Source organism: Caloenas nicobarica, unplaced genomic scaffold (assembly GCF_036013445.1).
Source record: "Caloenas nicobarica isolate bCalNic1 unplaced genomic scaffold, bCalNic1.hap1 Scaffold_404, whole genome shotgun sequence".
In the NCBI taxonomy this organism is placed as follows: domain Eukaryota; kingdom Metazoa; phylum Chordata; class Aves; order Columbiformes; family Columbidae; genus Caloenas; species Caloenas nicobarica.
The window spans coordinates 86,238-112,243 of NW_027017393.1; the positions used below are offsets into that span (position 1 = coordinate 86,238).

General features: G+C 42.6%; 2 protein-coding genes across 2 annotated transcripts; both read right to left on the reverse strand.

Moving 5' to 3' along the window:
- Window positions 1–1,619: 1,619 nt before the first annotated feature.
- Window positions 1,620–14,002, reverse strand: LOC136002797 (A-kinase anchor protein 12-like). The gene is made up of 4 exons (XM_065658023.1): window positions 13,924–14,002; window positions 5,975–9,837; window positions 3,286–5,196; window positions 1,620–2,641 (listed from the first exon to the last, which is right to left on the reverse strand). The coding sequence occupies exons 1-4, from the start codon at window positions 14,000–14,002 to the stop codon at window positions 2,633–2,635; spliced, it is 5,862 nt and encodes a 1,953-aa protein (XP_065514095.1). The 3' UTR covers window positions 1,620–2,632.
- A 3,612-nt stretch (window positions 14,003–17,614) lies between these two features.
- LOC136002798 (A-kinase anchor protein 12-like) lies at window positions 17,615–25,832 on the reverse strand (the record flags this gene model as incomplete). The annotated part of the gene is made up of 3 exons (XM_065658024.1): window positions 17,615–18,636; window positions 19,281–21,191; window positions 21,970–25,832. Coding segments are annotated over 3 exons (5,783 nt in total), but the record flags the coding sequence as incomplete, so codon positions are not given.
- Window positions 25,833–26,006: the final 174 nt, after the last annotated feature.

The window sequence follows — 26,006 nt, forward strand, 5'->3', positions numbered from 1 at the left end:
ATCAGAAAATAATTTACACTAAGCAAGCTGAAAAAAACCCACATACACACTTTAGAACAAATTTGTAGCTTTATTTAATCAATGAAAATCTACCTTAAAAACACAAAATCAAATTTAGTAACCCAGTACATTGGATTAGAGAAAGCTTTGAGCTTTAAGCACAAGCCAGAAGTCACAGTCTCAAATGAGAGTTTCAGAGGCCAAAGCAATACGCTGAAACAATGTAGTATCCTTCTGTGGAGGCATGCCCCTTGCACCATTAGCGTGGTTTTGGGTGCAGTATTTCTTTAGCTGTCGGTTATAATAAGAAGCTTTTGTATTTGTTTTATAGTTAAGTTTGTTGCATTGCTTACCTGGGCCCTGGATTAACGGAGAAAACAGGCAAGTTTAAGCACTCGTCTGTCCAATTACTACCAACAGACAATTTACACTGTGGTACAGCTAGCTTTATTTAAATGAGGTTCAGACAAGAATTAACTTTACATATTATTAACAGCTTTGGAGCTACAAACGTAAGAATCAGGATTACACAGGTCATGCTATTGTTATTTCATTTTACCTGCTGCAGTTGTTGCAATATGGCTTAATGTACATAGGTATACTATTTGTACAAATTCAGCCAAGTTTGCACTTGTGAGGTGTTATTAAGAGCACTATTAACTTGCAAGCCAACTTAAACCTGTGGAAACCAGCCGAGGTTGGTGGAATTGCCCAAAGCTAGGGGGGGAAGCTGCTGCTAACGATGGACTGACATAGACGGGATTGTTTGAAACCACATTGTTGGGCTTTAAACATTTATATAATTTGCTCTGAGGTAAGGAAAAAAAAAAAATCTTTCGATGCTTCCACGCAGGGCAGCACCAGATGGTGCAATCACACCGGTGCAGTTGCATTGCTTGCTGTATGTGCAGCCTCGAGGAGAGGCGAGCCCTGCCATAACAAGAGCATTTGTACACTAGAAGTTGTTTTTAAAATAAATTACTATACAGGTAGGATAGTGAGCTATTGTTCAACTTGATGGGCATCAGTTTCACAAAGTGTGATCTGTAACCTTCACTTTTCAAATCAGAGCTGCAAGTTTGGACTTGTACCCCGTATTTGATTTTAATGTAAACAACAAAAGAGAGGACCAACTCCTGTTGGGGACAGACACCCCAGGACTCGTAGTCTTGGGGCTTCTTCCCATTGTTAAATCGCCCTGCTCATTCTGGTCTACAGCTGTTGGTTTTTAAGCTGAAGGTTTTTAAGATCTCAGCAGCCCAAAATTCTCATCAGCGTTTTGCAATCCAAGACAGAATGCATCACCAAGCCCTTACCCTCCTTCCTGCTACTCCACCTGCTGTGATAAGGAAAGAGGTTCAAGCAGGGGTTGGGAAAGGAGGAAGGCTCTCTGCAGGAAGGATGTTAGATGGTGTAGGTTTGGGTAAAGGCCTGGGGTTGGATGGGGCAGTGACCAGAAATGAGCAGACTCTGAAACGAGAGGGATGTGACTTGAGGGTTGTTACATGAGCGAGACAGCAGGGAAATGGTAAGTCTATGGGATTCTCAGAAATGAGGGAAGACTGCGAGTAGAAGTGGTTGGTGGATCTGACACAGGTCAGGCCTCTTTTGTCTTTAGAAGTATTGTAGTTCTACATTAAAATCAGAACTGGGTTTAGGATATACATATAAATATTCAAAGCAAGGCAGCCAAGTTTTTGAGAGATTTTACAAGGGGAAAAACCTGGAACAATAAATAGGAAAGTACATGTTATCAATTTCCGCTCCAATGGTATCAATTTCCGCTCCAAGCTACTCTACAAAATTCATTTAAGGGTACACCTAAATAGTACAGAAGTATCATAGCTCTACATTAAAATCAGAACTGGGTTTAAGACATACATATAAATATTCAACACATTACAGTCTAGTCCTGAGACCTGAAGTCTGGAACAAAAGAAGAAGGGTATTCTCAATCTCCTTTCAAGCTACACTGTAGAAGTCATTTCTGACTAAATCAGGCCTGCACAGATACAACTGAAGGATGGATAGAGATACCTGAATGGGACTGAAAGGCAGCAATCTTGAGTATCTTGCTCAAGAATTTGTGTGTGATCCAGTTCCTGCTGTTTGATGAAGACAAGTCTGCTACTCAGCCAGAAGTCTCATGTGTTCTCATCAGCCAGCCTTCCTTCTCCTCCTCACACATGAATCAAGCAGCATCTACAGCCACTTGCAGGTCAAATCAAGGCAGCTAGGGAAGATGTGGGGAGTAGAGGGGACTGCAGAAAGGTAGGAGGATTAAGGGATGAGCTAAAGGATTCAAGGAGGTGGGACAGACAAGACACACGTTAAGTGGGGTAAAAACTGTGGCACAAATTTAATGGTCTGTCCATTCACTCAGTTGTGTATCTCCAGTCTAAATGGTATATTTTGGGCAAAGGCAAATGCCCTTCAAGTGGAACACACGTGTAGATATAGCGAACATTAAAGCCATTTTTTTTTTTCATAGAAATGACAAAAAGGGTGAAGTCTTCAAAAAAGCAAATGTTAACATCCAAGAATAAAGGGTAGTGAATAAAGCTCCTGGTTTTGCTGCAGGATTGTCAGTTGTTCTCTAGGACTGGCATCTCTCCAAACGCCGCATGGATGCTTAGCACATCTGAAAGAAAGACGACAGTGAAAAAAAGCCATATTAATGACAACTTACTCTCTCAAAAATATCTTATTTTCCCAAGCAGCTCTCAAAGATAGAGATAAAGGTCTCATGACTTAGTTAAGCAAGCATAGTAAACATCCTAAGGAGAAGTTGTACCTATCATTTCTGATTCAGACTTCACTGAAGTGCAAAGAGCTTTAGTACATGGGGCACTCCAGGTTTATCATGGAAGGTGACACTCACATCCCTTAGGATTTTACAAAGAGCTTTGTTAAAGAGGAAACATGTTTGCAGATTAAATCCCATACGTTAAACACGTGCCATATGAGTGTGTATCTAGCAAAGCTGGAAACCACATTTCTGCCTCCCAGAAATATCACCCTAAACTACAGGCCAAGTCAAAGTCCATTAAAATGAGGGTAGCTGTACAGAACAGAAAAGAAAGTGTTAGCCAAGATAGAGGCAGTAAAGTGAGGGGGAAAAAGAAATAATGATTAAAAAATATATATATATAGATAATCTGTGGCCTGTTGGTTAAACTGAGGAGCAGTCTTTCACCAGAATTAAAAAAAAAAAACAAGACAGTTTTACAGACTCCAAAAACTACTATGAAAAAAAAGAAATTGCTGACTAAAAATGCTACTTACATTCAAGGCCTCAGGAGCCACTGAGTTCTGACTTTGTGGACTATCACAAGATGTTGCTTCTTGGCAACTATCATTCTCCCATGTCTGTGTTTTTCCATCCTCCACTGGCAGGGGATGTTGTTGTTCTTCACTTTCTCTGCACATTTGCTGACCTGTATGTTGGTCTGGTATTTCCATAATCCGGCCAACCGGGTCTTTGGTCGAATTTTCTGAAGTACTTAGTTCTAGTGTTGATTTCTGAAGTCTCTCACTTCCCCTTGAAATGTCTTCAGGGCTAGTCACAATTGTTAAAGAATTCTCACTTTGTCCATCTTCCAGCACCTCCGAAGTTAACAGCATGTCTTTTGTCTTTTCCACAGGTACATGAATTTCTGCAGACTCTGCTGTTGTAGCAGTTTTCACTATTCGTGATTGCTGGAGCTCTTGTTCATTATTCCATATCTCTTCCGTGCCTACTGGAATCTGATGATCCACCTGCGTACTTTCCAGAAGCTCAGGTATATTTGTACCTGATGGGCTTTTCCCTGTGGACTTAATGCACTGCTCTGGCTCAAAGGCAGCTGGCTCTTCTGTTTCTGCAAGTTTGTGAACAGCTGTCTCAATGGCATTCAATACAATTTTCGTGCTCCGAGACTCTGTACTCACAGACTGAACAACGTCCTCAAATTCTGTGTGGGTGAGAGACAGACTGTGAGTTAGAGGAATACCATTTTGTTTGGGTTGCTCTGTACTCTGGGGCCTCTCTTGCTCCTCTAACATTCCATTCATGGAAGTGGGAGATACTTGAGGCTCAGGTGCTCCTGCACTACCAAGCTCTGCAGTCCCACAGCCTGAAAAGTCAATAGTAGCAACTGGGACTCCTTCAGAAGCCATTTGTTCTGCTGTGTTTGCCAAGGGCTGTACAGTTTCAGATGTTGTGTCTGCGGGTGTCACAGTTTCTGCCATGATGTGCTCTTCAGCTGCTGCAGCTGCTACAGGCACAGGCACAGTGAGAGCCTCCAAGCCTCTAGCTTGTGGGAAGGCTGAGTCAGAGCCTTCCTCTTGCACAGTTAAAACCTCTTGCTGGACAGCACTTGAACATTCAGCACCTCTCACAGCCTCCCCTTTTCCATATTCAAATACTTCTTTGGCTCCTTCCATCGAGTGCTCATTTTTGTTATCTTCTTTCTGAAAGTCTTGACAGGTGGAGGTTTCTGCAAGTTTTTCTTCTTTTTCCACAGTCTCTTCTTCAGCTAAGCTGCTTAGTGTTTCACATTTCTTAGCAATTGTGTCAGTGAGGATGGTGCTTCCATTTTCAGGGAGATCTGGGCATATTGACGCTACATTAGATACACTGTCTGCTTCAATCTGCGTGGGGGCCTCAGTGACAGGGGTACCCCTCTCGAAGTGTGTTTCAGTTTTGGGCACAGCACCTTCCATTTTCCCACCCTCAGTTTCATCACTCTGGGAGGGGATTTCAGTTGTTTTTTCTCTGCATTGTGGCTCAACAAAGGGCACAGGATCTTTTGCTGTAATCTGCCTGCCATCCCCATCCCTCACACTCTGCTCAGCATCTGCAGCTGCCTCTGAGCCAATTGCTTCTGAAGGAAGGGCAGAGGTTTTTACTTCGTTCTGCAGAGGAACCTCAGCAACAGCAACTTCTGTGCTTTCTTCTCCAAGGAGCACAGCATCATCTTCTTTTTCCTCTCTCTGGGCAGGTGCCTTGCCAGGAACTCCTTTGGTACAAGTTTGCTCCTGAGAGTCTAAGTCAGGAATTTCATCTTGTCTTTCAGGTTTCATGGGGACCACAGTGACAGCTGCTTCTGTGCATTCTGGTCCCATCGTGAGGGTTTTGCCCTCTCCTTCAAGCTGCACAGGCTCTTCAGGTGGAAGCCCCAAGGTAGAGGTTTCATACTCCATCTTGTCCTGCACCTGTGGAGAATTGCAACAGACCTGTGATAAAGGGTAGGAACAGGGAGTGACCAGAAGTGTTCTGCGTGAAAAAGCACCAGAAAAAACAAGCAGAGGAGTATGGTTATGGGAAGAGCACGAGATGATGACACTGAGATCAGTGGGTCACCAAGATTCCAGCTCATGTTCAGTTTCTCAGGACACACAGCTCATTAAACAAAGGGCAGCCTAAAGCAAGGGATAACCAGCAGCACTTGAAACAAAGACTAAGCCAGCAAGTTGGTGGGGAGGTACAGAGGAAGGCAGGGACACATCAGCCACAAGAACTCCCGCACATTTAAAGCTGGAGATACTGGGGTCATTTATTTCCCCCGCTTTGCACAAGTACCTCAGCTACAATCGTACCTCTGCCTATGACTGAAGATACCACCTGCTATGTATGGTACCATATAGATCACATATGTATCACATATTTTCATATAATATCTTCAGTCACATTGTGCTGTGCAGGAGCCCTCATTGCAATTGTTGCAGCACCTTCCGATCCACACAAACCATCTCCCACCCATTTCTGCAGGAATTGCATCCACCTCAATCTGCATACAAGCCTCAGTGGCTGCTGCTTATGGACATCTGTGTGTCTGTCTCACTGGAAACAAACTTCAGTTGCCTCAGGCTGCACAAAAAAGGACCCTGGCAGTAATATTGCTACTACCTGGATCTAAAGTAGGTATAATAGCTAATGCTTGCGGATTTTTTCCTTTGACAGATGAACCTTGGTGTTATATGTAATACCTACCGCAGCGCGCACTCCTGGAATACATTCATCTCTTGCCTCATCTACTGCGAAATCCGTCATGGGTAGTTTTTCTTGTTCTGAAGCCTCCTGCTTTGGAAATGGCTCTTCTTCAGGAGTGACTGCTTTGACAATGTGAGGGTCTCTGTCTTGTGATGAAGGTTCCTCTACTGTTCTCTGAGCTTCAGATATTTCTTCATGGCCTTCTACAACTGGTTCCTCACGTGCCTGACACTGGCTTTCCTCTCTAGATACATCTACATTTTCACATCCTTCTGTGCTTTCTTTTGCTCCAGCAGATAGTCCACTTCTCTCAGAACCTTCCAGAAGGACACTCTCTTCAAGTCCAGTTTGGTCCTGAATGCTCCCTGCACTTCCCAGTGCCTGGAGGTCATCTTTATGTTCCTCTTTTTTCAAGGACTGGTCAAGCAAAACAGTTGCCTGACCTACAACTTGCCCATCTTCAGCATCATCTTTCATTTCTGAATCAATTTCTTCTTGCACTGTTGTAATTACAGTTGTTGTCATGGTTCTTTCACTAACCAGCTGGGCTGCATCTGCTGACTTTACTCTTTCAGCAACTTCCTGAAGAACTTTTTGTGTTTGTTTGTCTAACTCTTTCAAATTTTGTTCAGTGGCCTCTACTTCTTGTACAGGTGTAACTTCCTCTGTAGTGTCTGGGGTTTCTAACAACTGTGAAACAGCAGAAACCATCTCAGTTGTCTCCTCAGCAAGGGACACTTCCATTGTTCCTTCAGCACAGGAAGCTTCTGCTGTCTCTTCCAGAGCTGTCACTGCTTCGGAGGTTAGCTCTAGCTCACTTGCTGTGGTGTCATCACTTCGATCCTTTCTCATCTCTGGCTCTGTCTTAGCAGCTGCCACTGCTTCTTCCACAAGAACATCTGATTCAAATGTTTTCTCAGTTTCCGTCTCTTCCTCTTCTTTTGCCTGCTCAATGCACTCTGTCAGAGCAGCAGATATCCAAGATGGTGACCTTTCTTCAATACTGCTGATTGCCCTTTCCCCTTCCACAACGGTAACAGTAACCACATGTACCAGCCCTTCATGTCCTTGCTCAATTCTTAGGCTCTCCTCTAATTTTTCTGCTCTCTCTTCCTCTGAGGTTCGTTCTCTCATCGCTTCAGCATCTTTTGCTTGTTGGGCTTCCATCTTTTCCTGCTCTGCTGCTTCGTATTCGGATAAAGGAACAACAGCTGGAATATCTGAATCTTCTTCAGCTGTTTCTGCCATGTCTTCTCTTGTTTGTTTAAGATGATTTGGCTCTGGCTTCCGATCTGACTTTTTCTTCCTACGCCTAGGCATCAGCTTTCTAAATGGAACCCATGATTCATCTTTTCCAGGCTCACCATCTGATGTTGAATGCTCCAGGCTGGATCCCACCACAGAGTCTTCAGTCCTCTCTTCCATTCTGGTTTTGGATTTCCTTCTTGGAGTGACTAACCTTTTAAAGGATTCCCATGTTGAAATACCTTCGCCCTCAGATGGGCTTCCGGCTTGTTCTGGGGAAGAATTCCCTTGTCCTTGATCACTCTCCTGAGAGCTGGTAAGAATTGCATCTGTTACTGTTTCTTTGGTCTGTCCAGGTTCTTCCACTTTTTGGCTTTCTTGAGCAAGTTTATGTTCAGTTTCTTCATCAGATGATGATGATTTCCTCCTGGCTCTTTTCTTTGAAGAACCTACACATATAAAAGCTTCCCAGGACACAGAGGTGTCAACCTTTCTTTTGGGCTCTTCCGTGGCTTTCTCTGGTTTCTGGTCCATCCCATTTTCTTTGAATTCTCCCTGCTTTTCATCAACAGCATTTTCAGTTGAAGACACTGCACCATCCTTTGTCTTATCAATTTCTTCTTCTTTATCACTTTCAGAAGGTCTTCTGACACGTTTCTTGGGAGTCACCATCTTTTTAAATGACGCCCAGGCTGTGACACTTTCTCTTTTTCGCTCCACATCTGAAGTTGCAGCTTCTTCATTTTCAGTGACTTGCATTCCATCTGCAGATTTTTCCAAAGAAGGAATTTCATTCATCTCCTCAGGAGAAGAAGCAGAACTCTCCCCCTTCTGTTCCTCTGGGCTATCTGGGGAATCTGATAAGTGCTGAATTGGTTCACCCTGTTCCCCTAACTTAGATTCTTCTCTTTTGCCTTTTTGTTTCTTCCCAGACAGTTTTTTTAATCCAGTCCCCGTAAAGAGTTTCTTTAAAGGGCTGCCTTGTGGTTTAGTTTTTTCTTGAGAAGACAACAGTTCAGCTTCATTTGTGATACCTTCTGGAGGCCTCTTTCCAGCTGCCTCTTCAGGAGTTATTTCTGTGGTTACTTCATCTGGTTTGACAGTATCAGTCATAACTATGCCAGTTTTTCCCTGTAGACCTTCATCAGTGGGTTTGATTGTCTGTTGATCATCCTCCGTGTCAACAGAACATTCAGAAGTAGAAAAGGACTTCAACTCAGGAGCACCCAGAGTCAGTTTTGTCTCATGCTCTTCGCTTGCTTTCTTCTCTGTGGTTCTATCTTGAGCTTCTCCTTGTGTGTCTAACTTTCCAGTTGTGTCTTCTGATGTGGGTGAAATTTTCAATTCTGCTTCCTCTATTTTTTCATCGGAAGTTTCTTTCCCCAGTGAAGAAGGTTTATTTCCTTCTCTTCCTTCAGATTTTTTGAGCTCTTCACTAGAAAATTCAATAGCCAAAGATCCTGCTTCAAGTTTCTCTTCAGAAGCCATTTCATTTTTGTCCTCTGTTTCACACTTGGCTCCAGTTGACTCCAGTTTTTCTCCCACAGGTAGTACTTCCGAGGACATTTTCAGTTCTCCGTTCACACTGTCAGTGATAACAGGTACCACTGACCTTGTTTTTAGTAGTTTCTCTGTCACCTCACTTTCCTTTCCTCCTTCTTCAGTTTTTTCTTCCTTTTGACCAAGATCTTCTGAGACTTCCACCAGGTTTCCTTCTTGATCACCTTCTTCAGCTTTTTTCTCCATCGCACTTTCTTTAACAACTGCTGCTGCTACATCCTCTTTTTGTCCCTGCTCATCATGCCTGATTAGCTCTTCCTTCTCACATGCTTCAGCTCCTATGGCTGCCACAGTCTTTTCTGACTCCTGCTTTTCACCTTCAGTTTGCTCCTTCTCGTGCACTTCAGCAGTTACTGCTGTCATGTTCTTCTCTTCATCTTGCTTCTCGAACTCAGATTTCTCCTCCTTTTCACTGGTTTCAGTTGTTAATGTTGAGCCCTCTTTTTCTTGCTCCTCTTCTTGTGGAGGAGACTGTAGTTCATCTTCTTTAGGCTTCCTGAAACTCTTCTTTTTTCTAAATGCACTCCATCCCTGAGTAAAAAATCTTCTTAATGGTGATGTAGTATCAGTGGCTAAGGCAGCTGATTCAGAACAAATCTCATTTGCTTCTGGTGTTTTAGGAGATTCAGGTTCTGTTTGTTCATTTTTCAATGTGTCTTTGGTGTTGTCTTCTGCACAGTATGCATCCTCAGGCATCGCTGTTTCTTCTGAGCTGACTTCTTTTTCATCACCAGCTCCTTCATGGACTCGTGTTTCTTTTTTTACAGTAAGCAGCTGAACTGGTTCCGATTTCCCTGTCTTTTCCTTCTTCACGGTGAATCTGAATCCAACAAATTTAAAAACCTTTTTAAAACCCAGATCATAAGACTGAGGCTCAGATGCCTGGTCAAGGTTTTCCGCGTCTTCTTCCGAAGATGGCAACTGTTTAACTGTATAAGCATCGTCGTCATCGTCTTTCTCAGCATCTACACCATCCTTGGTGCTTGCAACAGATGGACTTGTCTCCATAGTTTCAGCTTCTTCCTTCAGAGTTACACTGGCATGTTCTGTCTGTCCAACTGTTTTTTTTAATTTAAAAAAAAAAAAAAGTTAGTTTCCTTCTCAATTTAATGTTATATTATACCTTTATGTAAATATATTGATTTTTTTTCATTTCTATTAAACTTTCCAAAACAGATGTGTTCTATTATCTGTGTGCCTCTTCCACGTGCTGTTATTAATTTTTTTTTTAAGGACCAGTTTTTGCTCTAAGATTACCAAAATTCCTTTCATTCCTTATATCAGTGTATAGGTCTTTCCAAAATTTATTTGCAAATATACCTTTTGAGCTTATATTCTCTCATTCTCTTTCTTTCTTTCATTTTTTTTGGGGGGAGGGGGGGGCGGGGGGAGGCGGGCGGGCACAAGGCTTATGTTTAGGCTTTTTGTTGTTGTCATTATTGTTGTGTAAGGTTTATCTTTTTTACTTTAAGAAAAACTGCGAGAAAAAAAATTAATTCTGTCCTATAATTACTCAAAGAATACACAGAACAATGTATGTAATTACCCCTGAAGCAAAGCTCAGTATCCTGATGCAGCAAGACCCTCGAAAAAAAGGAAAAAAAAAAAAAAGAAAAAGAAGGGGAAAGGGGAAAAAAAAAAAGGAAAAGGGGGGAAAAAAAAGGAAAAAGGAAGAGTGTGTTGATCTAAAATGATGGCCAAAAAAGAAATCTTATTTACAGCTCTGTCACAAAAGAACAATAACTTGTTAAAATGCCCATGGGAAATTTTGTATTTTTCTGGAAACTTAAAATCCCCAGAACAGTTACATTACAACATATTTGTTTTAAAGATCATAAATCTTGTAATTCTCCCATACATCACATCACCACTATGGCCAAACAGAAACCTCATCTACAGCAATTCCACATCACTTAATGAGGTTGTTACTATGCAGGCAGGTAAAATCCAACCCCCAATTGCTCGTAAGTCTGTGTTTGCATAATCTCATTCTTGAGCACTGCTTGAGTTCTACCTTCAGGACACGGGCAACCATCCTCTCCGTCTTGCTGGGACAATTTAGGTATTAATACTGTCGCTCCCTCTGGCCACAAGTTGCCTAAGTTCACAGACTGGCATCTACATTAAACCCGCCAAAATGCAGCAATCAAGAAGCCAGCACACATCCAGTTCAGAGCACAAAATTGCAGGCTCCCCATGCCCCAAATAAGTAACTTTGGAGGGAAAGGGTGGAAAGGAACAAGGGCACCGAGCCTTTAAGTTCTTCCATTTAAACACAAAAATGAGCAGGTAAAACTGCTGTTGCCTATAATGAGAATTTTAATTGTAGTAATAACTGTGCGATGAACATGCTTGATGATGAAACAGGACAACACGTGAAGATAAAAATCTATGGCATGTTCAAGGCTCCAAAAGATTCTTGGGCTTGGATACTGCCTTGGTTTCAGTTTAGCATTGTTCTTGACCCTTGATTTTGTGCAATAGGTGAAAGCGCAAGAGCATGAGTAAGTGTGCTCTTCTCTCTGACCAACCTTGTTAGAATGCGAAGATGACAAAATAAAGAATAATAATGATCAATGTTAAACAGCAACATCTTTGGAGAAGGCACGGCCCTTTTCTTTTAAGTGTACAGGTGCTGCTTTGATGCCTAAAGGCATGGTGGACACTGCTTTCAAAAGTACGTGCATCACCGAATTCCCCAAAGTGATTGATTTTTTTATTTGATCCATCTTTTAAGTTGGATCTTACTCTGCAGCTGGCCCTGCTTTGCACAGGGGCTGGACCACCTGATCTCCAGAGGTCCCTTCCAGCCCAGATGCTTCCTTGATTCTGCTTGCCTATGTTCCCTTTGAGAAGAACAGCATCTTCATAAGCACATAGACAATGCACTCTAGATAGTGCTGAAACACAACTACACAATAGGCAAAACTAAATCTACAAGTATACTGACTTCTAATAGCTATGTAGAGGGCAAACTATGTTTATATTCACTATCGACAGCCTACTGGTTGTTGTTTCTCAGTTGATGTAAACAAAGCTTTTTATTTTTCCCTTTATCTAACAGTTTAAAATTATTTCCGTTAATTGTTAATTCCTAATTAAAAGTCTGACCTCTGATAACATCCTAACTCCCTGAACATTTTAAAACAGAGATGTTCAAACCAAGTAATTTGTGAGGGAGTGGGGTGAGAAGAAATGGACATTCTTCTGAAGAAGCCAGGATTATTACTCTATTGGTAATACACCTCTCGCAAACACCAGAACACTCCACAACCAAAAATAACTCACTGCAAAAACACTTTAGTCAGTAAAGGGAAGTAAGATTGTAAGGACAGCTAGAAGTAGCAATAATACTTTTGAACTCTCTTTTAATTTTAAGATGGTTTCCAAATAAAAACTGATGTGCTTATTTTATTAATATTTTGGGAGTCTTATTAATCAAACATTGTGTTGTTGTATACTAAGACTACACAAGGATAAAGCCAAAGAACCACTCTCATATCTGTGTTCGTTTATTCTTAGGTCCAGAAAGAACTGTCAAACTATAGAATTTAACAGAAAGCTTACCATGGCTTAATGGGAATTCACAAAGTTAGAGACATTTCTTCAAACACTAGGGTACATACCACATATTTTATACTTATTTAGTAAGAGGTACTTTAATATAACCTAGGGAGAGAGAGAGGATAGAGAGAGAGAGAGAGAGAGGAGAGAGAGAGAGAGAGAGAGAGGATAGAGAGAGAGAGAGAGAGAGGATAGAGAGAGAGAGAGATGGATGTCTAACTCTTTTTCCTGGGTGAAGACAGTGACATTTCTTCCCTTTATCTACGCTACGAGTATTTTTAATGGCTGAACCAGCTATGAAATTGAACACTAATCATTTCTTCTTCTTAGCATCTCTGGTGGAAACAAGGCCTATCAAGTCTCCCTTCTATTCTTCTTCAGTCCTGCATTAATGCCAACATGCTTACCCTTGGATATGTGGAAATCTCTATCTCCATCTGGCACGACTCAGACAAAGGCAGAAAAAAACCAGAGCTGAAAGCCTGTGTGTAACGCTGGGTCTAAGTGGGAAAGACCAGAAGCAAGAAGCCAGCAGGAGTGGAGGACAGTTCAAAAGACACTCATGACTCCTTGCAGGCAACTGGCGGGCAGCTAGAGACACAGCTTGCTAGGGGTTCCCCTTTCCTCTTGCCAACAGAACCTGGGAACGCATCACAGAATCATAGAATCACAGAGTCACAGTCACAGAATATTAGGGGTTGGAAGGGACCTCAAAAGACCATCTAGTCCAATCACCCCGCTGGAGAAGGAAAAAAAACTTCCTTTAACAAAACCAGGAGACATGCCAACTGTGGGACTGTTTGATGAAAATCTCCTAGAAATGGGTTCAAAGGTTCTCAAGGAACCTGCTTACCAAGCAGAGACAATAGCTCAAGCAAGGGAGAGGAGGCTGCAGCACTGCAAGGCTGAGGGTCCACAGGAGACCATGAGATAGGGACAGTAGTGCTGGGGAGAAGGCAGGGATTGCTGTTGGGCTGCTTCCCAAAGGCTTCATGGGATGTCTGCCTTTCAGGACAGCAGTTGGCTTGTGAACTCCTTGCAAATTTTTACAATTCCCTTCTTGTCTAGCTGCTTAGAAGAAAAGGTGTCTTGCAGGTTATTCTTTCTAGTCTGGTGCTTTTGTAGGAGGGACAGGGACAGATTGGTCGGCTAGATTATGAGGAGAGGGTCAAGCTGCTGCAGGACTTCACACAGAGGCCATTCCCAGGAAGCAACTCCCATGGCATATTAGACTTCTGCTTCCCTCATTTCATCATTTTGTCTGTCCCAGCAGCAAGGACTGAGACATGTGGGGTTTTCAAGCTCTGGAAATGGATGTCTTTTTCAAGGAGGAACAGGAGACACTTAAAATGTTCCTCAAATTTTAAAGAGTTTATATTATTTTTTCAAGAGGATGTTGGACCAGAACAGCTACGGGCCTTTACCGCATCCTTATCTTTCATTCTCACTTTTGTGAAGACTAAATGTAGTGTCCAACTAGAAATGACATCAGCCCTAAATCAGATATTAATGTTGTGGTGGCCAAGCTTCCATCTTGTTAGTAGCATCTTAAAATGTTCACAAAGCTAAAAGTCTTTTACCACATCTCATCCATCTCCCTGAAATCAGGACTCCAAACCCTGTGCTGTCAATTCCACTGGCCTTCTCCTGGCTCCACATTGTTCCTCGTTCCAAACCACATCCTTCCTTACAGGGCCATCAGCCTCCTCAGGCCTGCTCCCCTCCCTTGTGGCAGTGTGAATGACAAACATCCAGTGTTTGGCATCCAGACATGACCATCTCAGGAATCCTCTGTGCTTTTGGCAAGCCGCCTGCCCATCCCCAGGCACTTGCTGCATCCAAGCTGTGCAGGTTCCTTAACGAGCACAGCTGCCTCCCATATGCTCTGGATCTGAATTGGAAAGCCAGATCTGCTTCCATAGCTTGAGCTAATAGCCAGGATACTTGAGCTATTGCCAATAAAACAGCATTGCGAAAGAGAAAGCAGCACACAAACCTCTCATGCAAGAGGCTGGGTCTCTAATCCCTACTTTGATGCCTTTTTAGGGACTTCATGTTAACAAGTAACGGGATAGTATAAATGAATAAACCTTGTAAAAGGACTGGCAGAGGTTGTGCGCCTTGAACACAAAGTCTGGTGAGAGATACTGGTTTGATCTATACCTCCGATGTTAGAGCTGGGCAGTGAGATCTGTCACCTGCTGTCGTGGTTTAACCCGAGCTAGCAATACAACTAGGATAGCCACTCATTCACTCCCCCCTCCTCCCACCCTCCAAATAGGGGAGAGAATCAAAAGGGAAGGGAGAAACTTGGGTTGAGATAAACACAGTTGAATAAAATAACAAAATATTAATAAACAACTAGTAAACATATATATATATAAGAGAAATAGAATATAAAATATACTTAATGTAATTCTTCACAAACTCTGTCCACATTGAGCAGCCAGTCCCAGGAAAACAGCACCTGGTCCCAACAACCAATCCCAGAGAGGGAAAAGAGGAAAAAGGCAGAAAGGCCCAGAGGCCTCTGCAAAATGGCAGGATGGCAGAAGGCCAAACTGAAGAAAGTCCTGAACAGAACTCTCCTGAACAGGTCTCTGTCCCAGCTCCAACAAAGGAGAAAGAGTGGAAGATCCCGACTCTCCTTCGATATGAAACATGACGCTAATGGGATGGAATACTCCTGTTGATCAGTCTGGATGTCAGTCAGGGGCTGCCCCATCCATGCCCCCCTTCCTCGATGCTTCACACCTGTTGGTGGAGCACTCAGAATGTCCTTGGATCTCATAGCAGAGCAATTAAAAACATTAACTCTGTGCTGGGGTGTTATCTCTTTTTCTCAAACTTAGTCCAAATAATGACTGTACTAGCTATGAAAAAGAAATGTTTCTAACTGCATGAATTAACTTATATTCAGTCAAACCAGCATACCTGCAGTATGAGCCCCCTGATGCAATACAGAAGCAAGAGGAGGGACAGGCATCCTGCAGCACTTTGACATCTCTGCGTTTGCTGTGACCAGAGCAGGTAAGTATTTGCAGATACTGGATTTAGCATTTTAGCTGCGATAGGAAGGTAGATGTGTAGCTTTACAAAATGAGTTTAGGTATGAAATCCATGCAAGCCTTGAGATACAAATGCTGCTAAACATCTTTAGCCATAGAACATAGATGGCTGGAGAAGCTTCATGTCTTAAATCCAAGGTCTGTGAACATAAATCACAAGGACCTCTGAATATTCAGTGCCATGAGGAGTATAGTCCAGCTAAGCAGAAGTGTGGGAGCCTAGAAGATATGCATTATGGGTCTAAGGTCCTTAATCTTCTACTCTATGCCATTGTTTTTTTGGTGGACGTTCATATTGTTGTTTTGTTGGGTTTTTTTAATACTTCATTTATGCCAGGGAATTATTTACTCATTTTTCATTGTGGCTCACTGAATACTGTTACTTATATTGAGGCTTTTTTCTTCACAGTCTTCTAAAGTACCTTATTCTTATTACTACTTCTTAAGTATGCTTATTTCAAAGAACCTTACAACCAAATCACAGTTTAATTCTGTAATTAGTTCCTTCAATTCACAAAGACTGAATGTCAGTCAACAACAAACGAACTGTCAGGAGCAAAGCTAACTCTGAAGATGAAGCAACTATCAGAAAATAATTTACACTAAGCAAGCTGAAAAAAACCCACATACACACTTTAGAACAAATTTGTAGCTTTATTTAATCAATGAAAATCTACCTTAAAAACACAAAATCAAATTTAGTAACCCAGTACATTGGATTAGAGAAAGCTTTGAGCTTTAAGCACAAGCCAGAAGTCACAGTCTCAAATGAGAGTTTCAGAGGCCAAAGCAATACGCTGAAACAATGTAGTATCCTTCTGTGGAGGCATGCCCCTTGCACCATTAGCGTGGTTTTGGGTGCAGTATTTCTTTAGCTGTCGGTTATAATAAGAAGCTTTTGTATTTGTTTTATAGTTAAGTTTGTTGCATTGCTTACCTGGGCCCTGGATTAACGGAGAAAACAGGCAAGTTTAAGCACTCGTCTGTCCAATTACTACCAACAGACAATTTACACTGTGGTACAGCTAGCTTTATTTAAATGAGGTTCAGACAAGAATTAACTTTACATATTATTAACAGCTTTGGAGCTACAAACGTAAGAATCAGGATTACACAGGTCATGCTATTGTTATTTCATTTTACCTGCTGCAGTTGTTGCAATATGGCTTAATGTACATAGGTATACTATTTGTACAAATTCAGCCAAGTTTGCACTTGTGAGGTGTTATTAAGAGCACTATTAACTTGCAAGCCAACTTAAACCTGTGGAAACCAGCCGAGGTTGGTGGAATTGCCCAAAGCTAGGGGGGGAAGCTGCTGCTAACGATGGACTGACATAGACGGGATTGTTTGAAACCACATTGTTGGGCTTTAAACATTTATATAATTTGCTCTGAGGTAAGGAAAAAAAAAAAATCTTTCGATGCTTCCACGCAGGGCAGCACCAGATGGTGCAATCACACCGGTGCAGTTGCATTGCTTGCTGTATGTGCAGCCTCGAGGAGAGGCGAGCCCTGCCATAACAAGAGCATTTGTACACTAGAAGTTGTTTTTAAAATAAATTACTATACAGGTAGGATAGTGAGCTATTGTTCAACTTGATGGGCATCAGTTTCACAAAGTGTGATCTGTAACCTTCACTTTTCAAATCAGAGCTGCAAGTTTGGACTTGTACCCCGTATTTGATTTTAATGTAAACAACAAAAGAGAGGACCAACTCCTGTTGGGGACAGACACCCCAGGACTCGTAGTCTTGGGGCTTCTTCCCATTGTTAAATCGCCCTGCTCATTCTGGTCTACAGCTGTTGGTTTTTAAGCTGAAGGTTTTTAAGATCTCAGCAGCCCAAAATTCTCATCAGCGTTTTGCAATCCAAGACAGAATGCATCACCAAGCCCTTACCCTCCTTCCTGCTACTCCACCTGCTGTGATAAGGAAAGAGGTTCAAGCAGGGGTTGGGAAAGGAGGAAGGCTCTCTGCAGGAAGGATGTTAGATGGTGTAGGTTTGGGTAAAGGCCTGGGGTTGGATGGGGCAGTGACCAGAAATGAGCAGACTCTGAAACGAGAGGGATGTGACTTGAGGGTTGTTACATGAGCGAGACAGCAGGGAAATGGTAAGTCTATGGGATTCTCAGAAATGAGGGAAGACTGCGAGTAGAAGTGGTTGGTGGATCTGACACAGGTCAGGCCTCTTTTGTCTTTAGAAGTATTGTAGTTCTACATTAAAATCAGAACTGGGTTTAGGATATACATATAAATATTCAAAGCAAGGCAGCCAAGTTTTTGAGAGATTTTACAAGGGGAAAAACCTGGAACAATAAATAGGAAAGTACATGTTATCAATTTCCGCTCCAATGGTATCAATTTCCGCTCCAAGCTACTCTACAAAATTCATTTAAGGGTACACCTAAATAGTACAGAAGTATCATAGCTCTACATTAAAATCAGAACTGGGTTTAAGACATACATATAAATATTCAACACATTACAGTCTAGTCCTGAGACCTGAAGTCTGGAACAAAAGAAGAAGGGTATTCTCAATCTCCTTTCAAGCTACACTGTAGAAGTCATTTCTGACTAAATCAGGCCTGCACAGATACAACTGAAGGATGGATAGAGATACCTGAATGGGACTGAAAGGCAGCAATCTTGAGTATCTTGCTCAAGAATTTGTGTGTGATCCAGTTCCTGCTGTTTGATGAAGACAAGTCTGCTACTCAGCCAGAAGTCTCATGTGTTCTCATCAGCCAGCCTTCCTTCTCCTCCTCACACATGAATCAAGCAGCATCTACAGCCACTTGCAGGTCAAATCAAGGCAGCTAGGGAAGATGTGGGGAGTAGAGGGGACTGCAGAAAGGTAGGAGGATTAAGGGATGAGCTAAAGGATTCAAGGAGGTGGGACAGACAAGACACACGTTAAGTGGGGTAAAAACTGTGGCACAAATTTAATGGTCTGTCCATTCACTCAGTTGTGTATCTCCAGTCTAAATGGTATATTTTGGGCAAAGGCAAATGCCCTTCAAGTGGAACACACGTGTAGATATAGCGAACATTAAAGCCATTTTTTTTTTTCATAGAAATGACAAAAAGGGTGAAGTCTTCAAAAAAGCAAATGTTAACATCCAAGAATAAAGGGTAGTGAATAAAGCTCCTGGTTTTGCTGCAGGATTGTCAGTTGTTCTCTAGGACTGGCATCTCTCCAAACGCCGCATGGATGCTTAGCACATCTGAAAGAAAGACGACAGTGAAAAAAAGCCATATTAATGACAACTTACTCTCTCAAAAATATCTTATTTTCCCAAGCAGCTCTCAAAGATAGAGATAAAGGTCTCATGACTTAGTTAAGCAAGCATAGTAAACATCCTAAGGAGAAGTTGTACCTATCATTTCTGATTCAGACTTCACTGAAGTGCAAAGAGCTTTAGTACATGGGGCACTCCAGGTTTATCATGGAAGGTGACACTCACATCCCTTAGGATTTTACAAAGAGCTTTGTTAAAGAGGAAACATGTTTGCAGATTAAATCCCATACGTTAAACACGTGCCATATGAGTGTGTATCTAGCAAAGCTGGAAACCACATTTCTGCCTCCCAGAAATATCACCCTAAACTACAGGCCAAGTCAAAGTCCATTAAAATGAGGGTAGCTGTACAGAACAGAAAAGAAAGTGTTAGCCAAGATAGAGGCAGTAAAGTGAGGGGGAAAAAGAAATAATGATTAAAAAATATATATATATAGATAATCTGTGGCCTGTTGGTTAAACTGAGGAGCAGTCTTTCACCAGAATTAAAAAAAAAAAACAAGACAGTTTTACAGACTCCAAAAACTACTATGAAAAAAAAGAAATTGCTGACTAAAAATGCTACTTACATTCAAGGCCTCAGGAGCCACTGAGTTCTGACTTTGTGGACTATCACAAGATGTTGCTTCTTGGCAACTATCATTCTCCCATGTCTGTGTTTTTCCATCCTCCACTGGCAGGGGATGTTGTTGTTCTTCACTTTCTCTGCACATTTGCTGACCTGTATGTTGGTCTGGTATTTCCATAATCCGGCCAACCGGGTCTTTGGTCGAATTTTCTGAAGTACTTAGTTCTAGTGTTGATTTCTGAAGTCTCTCACTTCCCCTTGAAATGTCTTCAGGGCTAGTCACAATTGTTAAAGAATTCTCACTTTGTCCATCTTCCAGCACCTCCGAAGTTAACAGCATGTCTTTTGTCTTTTCCACAGGTACATGAATTTCTGCAGACTCTGCTGTTGTAGCAGTTTTCACTATTCGTGATTGCTGGAGCTCTTGTTCATTATTCCATATCTCTTCCGTGCCTACTGGAATCTGATGATCCACCTGCGTACTTTCCAGAAGCTCAGGTATATTTGTACCTGATGGGCTTTTCCCTGTGGACTTAATGCACTGCTCTGGCTCAAAGGCAGCTGGCTCTTCTGTTTCTGCAAGTTTGTGAACAGCTGTCTCAATGGCATTCAATACAATTTTCGTGCTCCGAGACTCTGTACTCACAGACTGAACAACGTCCTCAAATTCTGTGTGGGTGAGAGACAGACTGTGAGTTAGAGGAATACCATTTTGTTTGGGTTGCTCTGTACTCTGGGGCCTCTCTTGCTCCTCTAACATTCCATTCATGGAAGTGGGAGATACTTGAGGCTCAGGTGCTCCTGCACTACCAAGCTCTGCAGTCCCACAGCCTGAAAAGTCAATAGTAGCAACTGGGACTCCTTCAGAAGCCATTTGTTCTGCTGTGTTTGCCAAGGGCTGTACAGTTTCAGATGTTGTGTCTGCGGGTGTCACAGTTTCTGCCATGATGTGCTCTTCAGCTGCTGCAGCTGCTACAGGCACAGGCACAGTGAGAGCCTCCAAGCCTCTAGCTTGTGGGAAGGCTGAGTCAGAGCCTTCCTCTTGCACAGTTAAAACCTCTTGCTGGACAGCACTTGAACATTCAGCACCTCTCACAGCCTCCCCTTTTCCATATTCAAATACTTCTTTGGCTCCTTCCATCGAGTGCTCATTTTTGTTATCTTCTTTCTGAAAGTCTTGACAGGTGGAGGTTTCTGCAAGTTTTTCTTCTTTTTCCACAGTCTCTTCTTCAGCTAAGCTGCTTAGTGTTTCACATTTCTTAGCAATTGTGTCAGTGAGGATGGTGCTTCCATTTTCAGGGAGATCTGGGCATATTGACGCTACATTAGATACACTGTCTGCTTCAATCTGCGTGGGGGCCTCAGTGACAGGGGTACCCCTCTCGAAGTGTGTTTCAGTTTTGGGCACAGCACCTTCCATTTTCCCACCCTCAGTTTCATCACTCTGGGAGGGGATTTCAGTTGTTTTTTCTCTGCATTGTGGCTCAACAAAGGGCACAGGATCTTTTGCTGTAATCTGCCTGCCATCCCCATCCCTCACACTCTGCTCAGCATCTGCAGCTGCCTCTGAGCCAATTGCTTCTGAAGGAAGGGCAGAGGTTTTTACTTCGTTCTGCAGAGGAACCTCAGCAACAGCAACTTCTGTGCTTTCTTCTCCAAGGAGCACAGCATCATCTTCTTTTTCCTCTCTCTGGGCAGGTGCCTTGCCAGGAACTCCTTTGGTACAAGTTTGCTCCTGAGAGTCTAAGTCAGGAATTTCATCTTGTCTTTCAGGTTTCATGGGGACCACAGTGACAGCTGCTTCTGTGCATTCTGGTCCCATCGTGAGGGTTTTGCCCTCTCCTTCAAGCTGCACAGGCTCTTCAGGTGGAAGCCCCAAGGTAGAGGTTTCATACTCCATCTTGTCCTGCACCTGTGGAGAATTGCAACAGACCTGTGATAAAGGGTAGGAACAGGGAGTGACCAGAAGTGTTCTGCGTGAAAAAGCACCAGAAAAAACAAGCAGAGGAGTATGGTTATGGGAAGAGCACGAGATGATGACACTGAGATCAGTGGGTCACCAAGATTCCAGCTCATGTTCAGTTTCTCAGGACACACAGCTCATTAAACAAAGGGCAGCCTAAAGCAAGGGATAACCAGCAGCACTTGAAACAAAGACTAAGCCAGCAAGTTGGTGGGGAGGTACAGAGGAAGGCAGGGACACATCAGCCACAAGAACTCCCGCACATTTAAAGCTGGAGATACTGGGGTCATTTATTTCCCCCGCTTTGCACAAGTACCTCAGCTACAATCGTACCTCTGCCTATGACTGAAGATACCACCTGCTATGTATGGTACCATATAGATCACATATGTATCACATATTTTCATATAATATCTTCAGTCACATTGTGCTGTGCAGGAGCCCTCATTGCAATTGTTGCAGCACCTTCCGATCCACACAAACCATCTCCCACCCATTTCTGCAGGAATTGCATCCACCTCAATCTGCATACAAGCCTCAGTGGCTGCTGCTTATGGACATCTGTGTGTCTGTCTCACTGGAAACAAACTTCAGTTGCCTCAGGCTGCACAAAAAAGGACCCTGGCAGTAATATTGCTACTACCTGGATCTAAAGTAGGTATAATAGCTAATGCTTGCGGATTTTTTCCTTTGACAGATGAACCTTGGTGTTATATGTAATACCTACCGCAGCGCGCACTCCTGGAATACATTCATCTCTTGCCTCATCTACTGCGAAATCCGTCATGGGTAGTTTTTCTTGTTCTGAAGCCTCCTGCTTTGGAAATGGCTCTTCTTCAGGAGTGACTGCTTTGACAATGTGAGGGTCTCTGTCTTGTGATGAAGGTTCCTCTACTGTTCTCTGAGCTTCAGATATTTCTTCATGGCCTTCTACAACTGGTTCCTCACGTGCCTGACACTGGCTTTCCTCTCTAGATACATCTACATTTTCACATCCTTCTGTGCTTTCTTTTGCTCCAGCAGATAGTCCACTTCTCTCAGAACCTTCCAGAAGGACACTCTCTTCAAGTCCAGTTTGGTCCTGAATGCTCCCTGCACTTCCCAGTGCCTGGAGGTCATCTTTATGTTCCTCTTTTTTCAAGGACTGGTCAAGCAAAACAGTTGCCTGACCTACAACTTGCCCATCTTCAGCATCATCTTTCATTTCTGAATCAATTTCTTCTTGCACTGTTGTAATTACAGTTGTTGTCATGGTTCTTTCACTAACCAGCTGGGCTGCATCTGCTGACTTTACTCTTTCAGCAACTTCCTGAAGAACTTTTTGTGTTTGTTTGTCTAACTCTTTCAAATTTTGTTCAGTGGCCTCTACTTCTTGTACAGGTGTAACTTCCTCTGTAGTGTCTGGGGTTTCTAACAACTGTGAAACAGCAGAAACCATCTCAGTTGTCTCCTCAGCAAGGGACACTTCCATTGTTCCTTCAGCACAGGAAGCTTCTGCTGTCTCTTCCAGAGCTGTCACTGCTTCGGAGGTTAGCTCTAGCTCACTTGCTGTGGTGTCATCACTTCGATCCTTTCTCATCTCTGGCTCTGTCTTAGCAGCTGCCACTGCTTCTTCCACAAGAACATCTGATTCAAATGTTTTCTCAGTTTCCGTCTCTTCCTCTTCTTTTGCCTGCTCAATGCACTCTGTCAGAGCAGCAGATATCCAAGATGGTGACCTTTCTTCAATACTGCTGATTGCCCTTTCCCCTTCCACAACGGTAACAGTAACCACATGTACCAGCCCTTCATGTCCTTGCTCAATTCTTAGGCTCTCCTCTAATTTTTCTGCTCTCTCTTCCTCTGAGGTTCGTTCTCTCATCGCTTCAGCATCTTTTGCTTGTTGGGCTTCCATCTTTTCCTGCTCTGCTGCTTCGTATTCGGATAAAGGAACAACAGCTGGAATATCTGAATCTTCTTCAGCTGTTTCTGCCATGTCTTCTCTTGTTTGTTTAAGATGATTTGGCTCTGGCTTCCGATCTGACTTTTTCTTCCTACGCCTAGGCATCAGCTTTCTAAATGGAACCCATGATTCATCTTTTCCAGGCTCACCATCTGATGTTGAATGCTCCAGGCTGGATCCCACCACAGAGTCTTCAGTCCTCTCTTCCATTCTGGTTTTGGATTTCCTTCTTGGAGTGACTAACCTTTTAAAGGATTCCCATGTTGAAATACCTTCGCCCTCAGATGGGCTTCCGGCTTGTTCTGGGGAAGAATTCCCTTGTCCTTGATCACTCTCCTGAGAGCTGGTAAGAATTGCATCTGTTACTGTTTCTTTGGTCTGTCCAGGTTCTTCCACTTTTTGGCTTTCTTGAGCAAGTTTATGTTCAGTTTCTTCATCAGATGATGATGATTTCCTCCTGGCTCTTTTCTTTGAAGAACCTACACATATAAAAGCTTCCCAGGACACAGAGGTGTCAACCTTTCTTTTGGGCTCTTCCGTGGCTTTCTCTGGTTTCTGGTCCATCCCATTTTCTTTGAATTCTCCCTGCTTTTCATCAACAGCATTTTCAGTTGAAGACACTGCACCATCCTTTGTCTTATCAATTTCTTCTTCTTTATCACTTTCAGAAGGTCTTCTGACACGTTTCTTGGGAGTCACCATCTTTTTAAATGACGCCCAGGCTGTGACACTTTCTCTTTTTCGCTCCACATCTGAAGTTGCAGCTTCTTCATTTTCAGTGACTTGCATTCCATCTGCAGATTTTTCCAAAGAAGGAATTTCATTCATCTCCTCAGGAGAAGAAGCAGAACTCTCCCCCTTCTGTTCCTCTGGGCTATCTGGGGAATCTGATAAGTGCTGAATTGGTTCACCCTGTTCCCCTAACTTAGATTCTTCTCTTTTGCCTTTTTGTTTCTTCCCAGACAGTTTTTTTAATCCAGTCCCCGTAAAGAGTTTCTTTAAAGGGCTGCCTTGTGGTTTAGTTTTTTCTTGAGAAGACAACAGTTCAGCTTCATTTGTGATACCTTCTGGAGGCCTCTTTCCAGCTGCCTCTTCAGGAGTTATTTCTGTGGTTACTTCATCTGGTTTGACAGTATCAGTCATAACTATGCCAGTTTTTCCCTGTAGACCTTCATCAGTGGGTTTGATTGTCTGTTGATCATCCTCCGTGTCAACAGAACATTCAGAAGTAGAAAAGGACTTCAACTCAGGAGCACCCAGAGTCAGTTTTGTCTCATGCTCTTCGCTTGCTTTCTTCTCTGTGGTTCTATCTTGAGCTTCTCCTTGTGTGTCTAACTTTCCAGTTGTGTCTTCTGATGTGGGTGAAATTTTCAATTCTGCTTCCTCTATTTTTTCATCGGAAGTTTCTTTCCCCAGTGAAGAAGGTTTATTTCCTTCTCTTCCTTCAGATTTTTTGAGCTCTTCACTAGAAAATTCAATAGCCAAAGATCCTGCTTCAAGTTTCTCTTCAGAAGCCATTTCATTTTTGTCCTCTGTTTCACACTTGGCTCCAGTTGACTCCAGTTTTTCTCCCACAGGTAGTACTTCCGAGGACATTTTCAGTTCTCCGTTCACACTGTCAGTGATAACAGGTACCACTGACCTTGTTTTTAGTAGTTTCTCTGTCACCTCACTTTCCTTTCCTCCTTCTTCAGTTTTTTCTTCCTTTTGACCAAGATCTTCTGAGACTTCCACCAGGTTTCCTTCTTGATCACCTTCTTCAGCTTTTTTCTCCATCGCACTTTCTTTAACAACTGCTGCTGCTACATCCTCTTTTTGTCCCTGCTCATCATGCCTGATTAGCTCTTCCTTCTCACATGCTTCAGCTCCTATGGCTGCCACAGTCTTTTCTGACTCCTGCTTTTCACCTTCAGTTTGCTCCTTCTCGTGCACTTCAGCAGTTACTGCTGTCATGTTCTTCTCTTCATCTTGCTTCTCGAACTCAGATTTCTCCTCCTTTTCACTGGTTTCAGTTGTTAATGTTGAGCCCTCTTTTTCTTGCTCCTCTTCTTGTGGAGGAGACTGTAGTTCATCTTCTTTAGGCTTCCTGAAACTCTTCTTTTTTCTAAATGCACTCCATCCCTGAGTAAAAAATCTTCTTAATGGTGATGTAGTATCAGTGGCTAAGGCAGCTGATTCAGAACAAATCTCATTTGCTTCTGGTGTTTTAGGAGATTCAGGTTCTGTTTGTTCATTTTTCAATGTGTCTTTGGTGTTGTCTTCTGCACAGTATGCATCCTCAGGCATCGCTGTTTCTTCTGAGCTGACTTCTTTTTCATCACCAGCTCCTTCATGGACTCGTGTTTCTTTTTTTACAGTAAGCAGCTGAACTGGTTCCGATTTCCCTGTCTTTTCCTTCTTCACGGTGAATCTGAATCCAACAAATTTAAAAACCTTTTTAAAACCCAGATCATAAGACTGAGGCTCAGATGCCTGGTCAAGGTTTTCCGCGTCTTCTTCCGAAGATGGCAACTGTTTAACTGTATAAGCATCGTCGTCATCGTCTTTCTCAGCATCTACACCATCCTTGGTGCTTGCAACAGATGGACTTGTCTCCATAGTTTCAGCTTCTTCCTTCAGAGTTACACTGGCATGTTCTGTCTGTCCAACTGTTTTTTTTAATTTAAAAAAAAAAAAAAGTTAGTTTCCTTCTCAATTTAATGTTATATTATACCTTTATGTAAATATATTGATTTTTTTTCATTTCTATTAAACTTTCCAAAACAGATGTGTTCTATTATCTGTGTGCCTCTTCCACGTGCTGTTATTAATTTTTTTTTAAG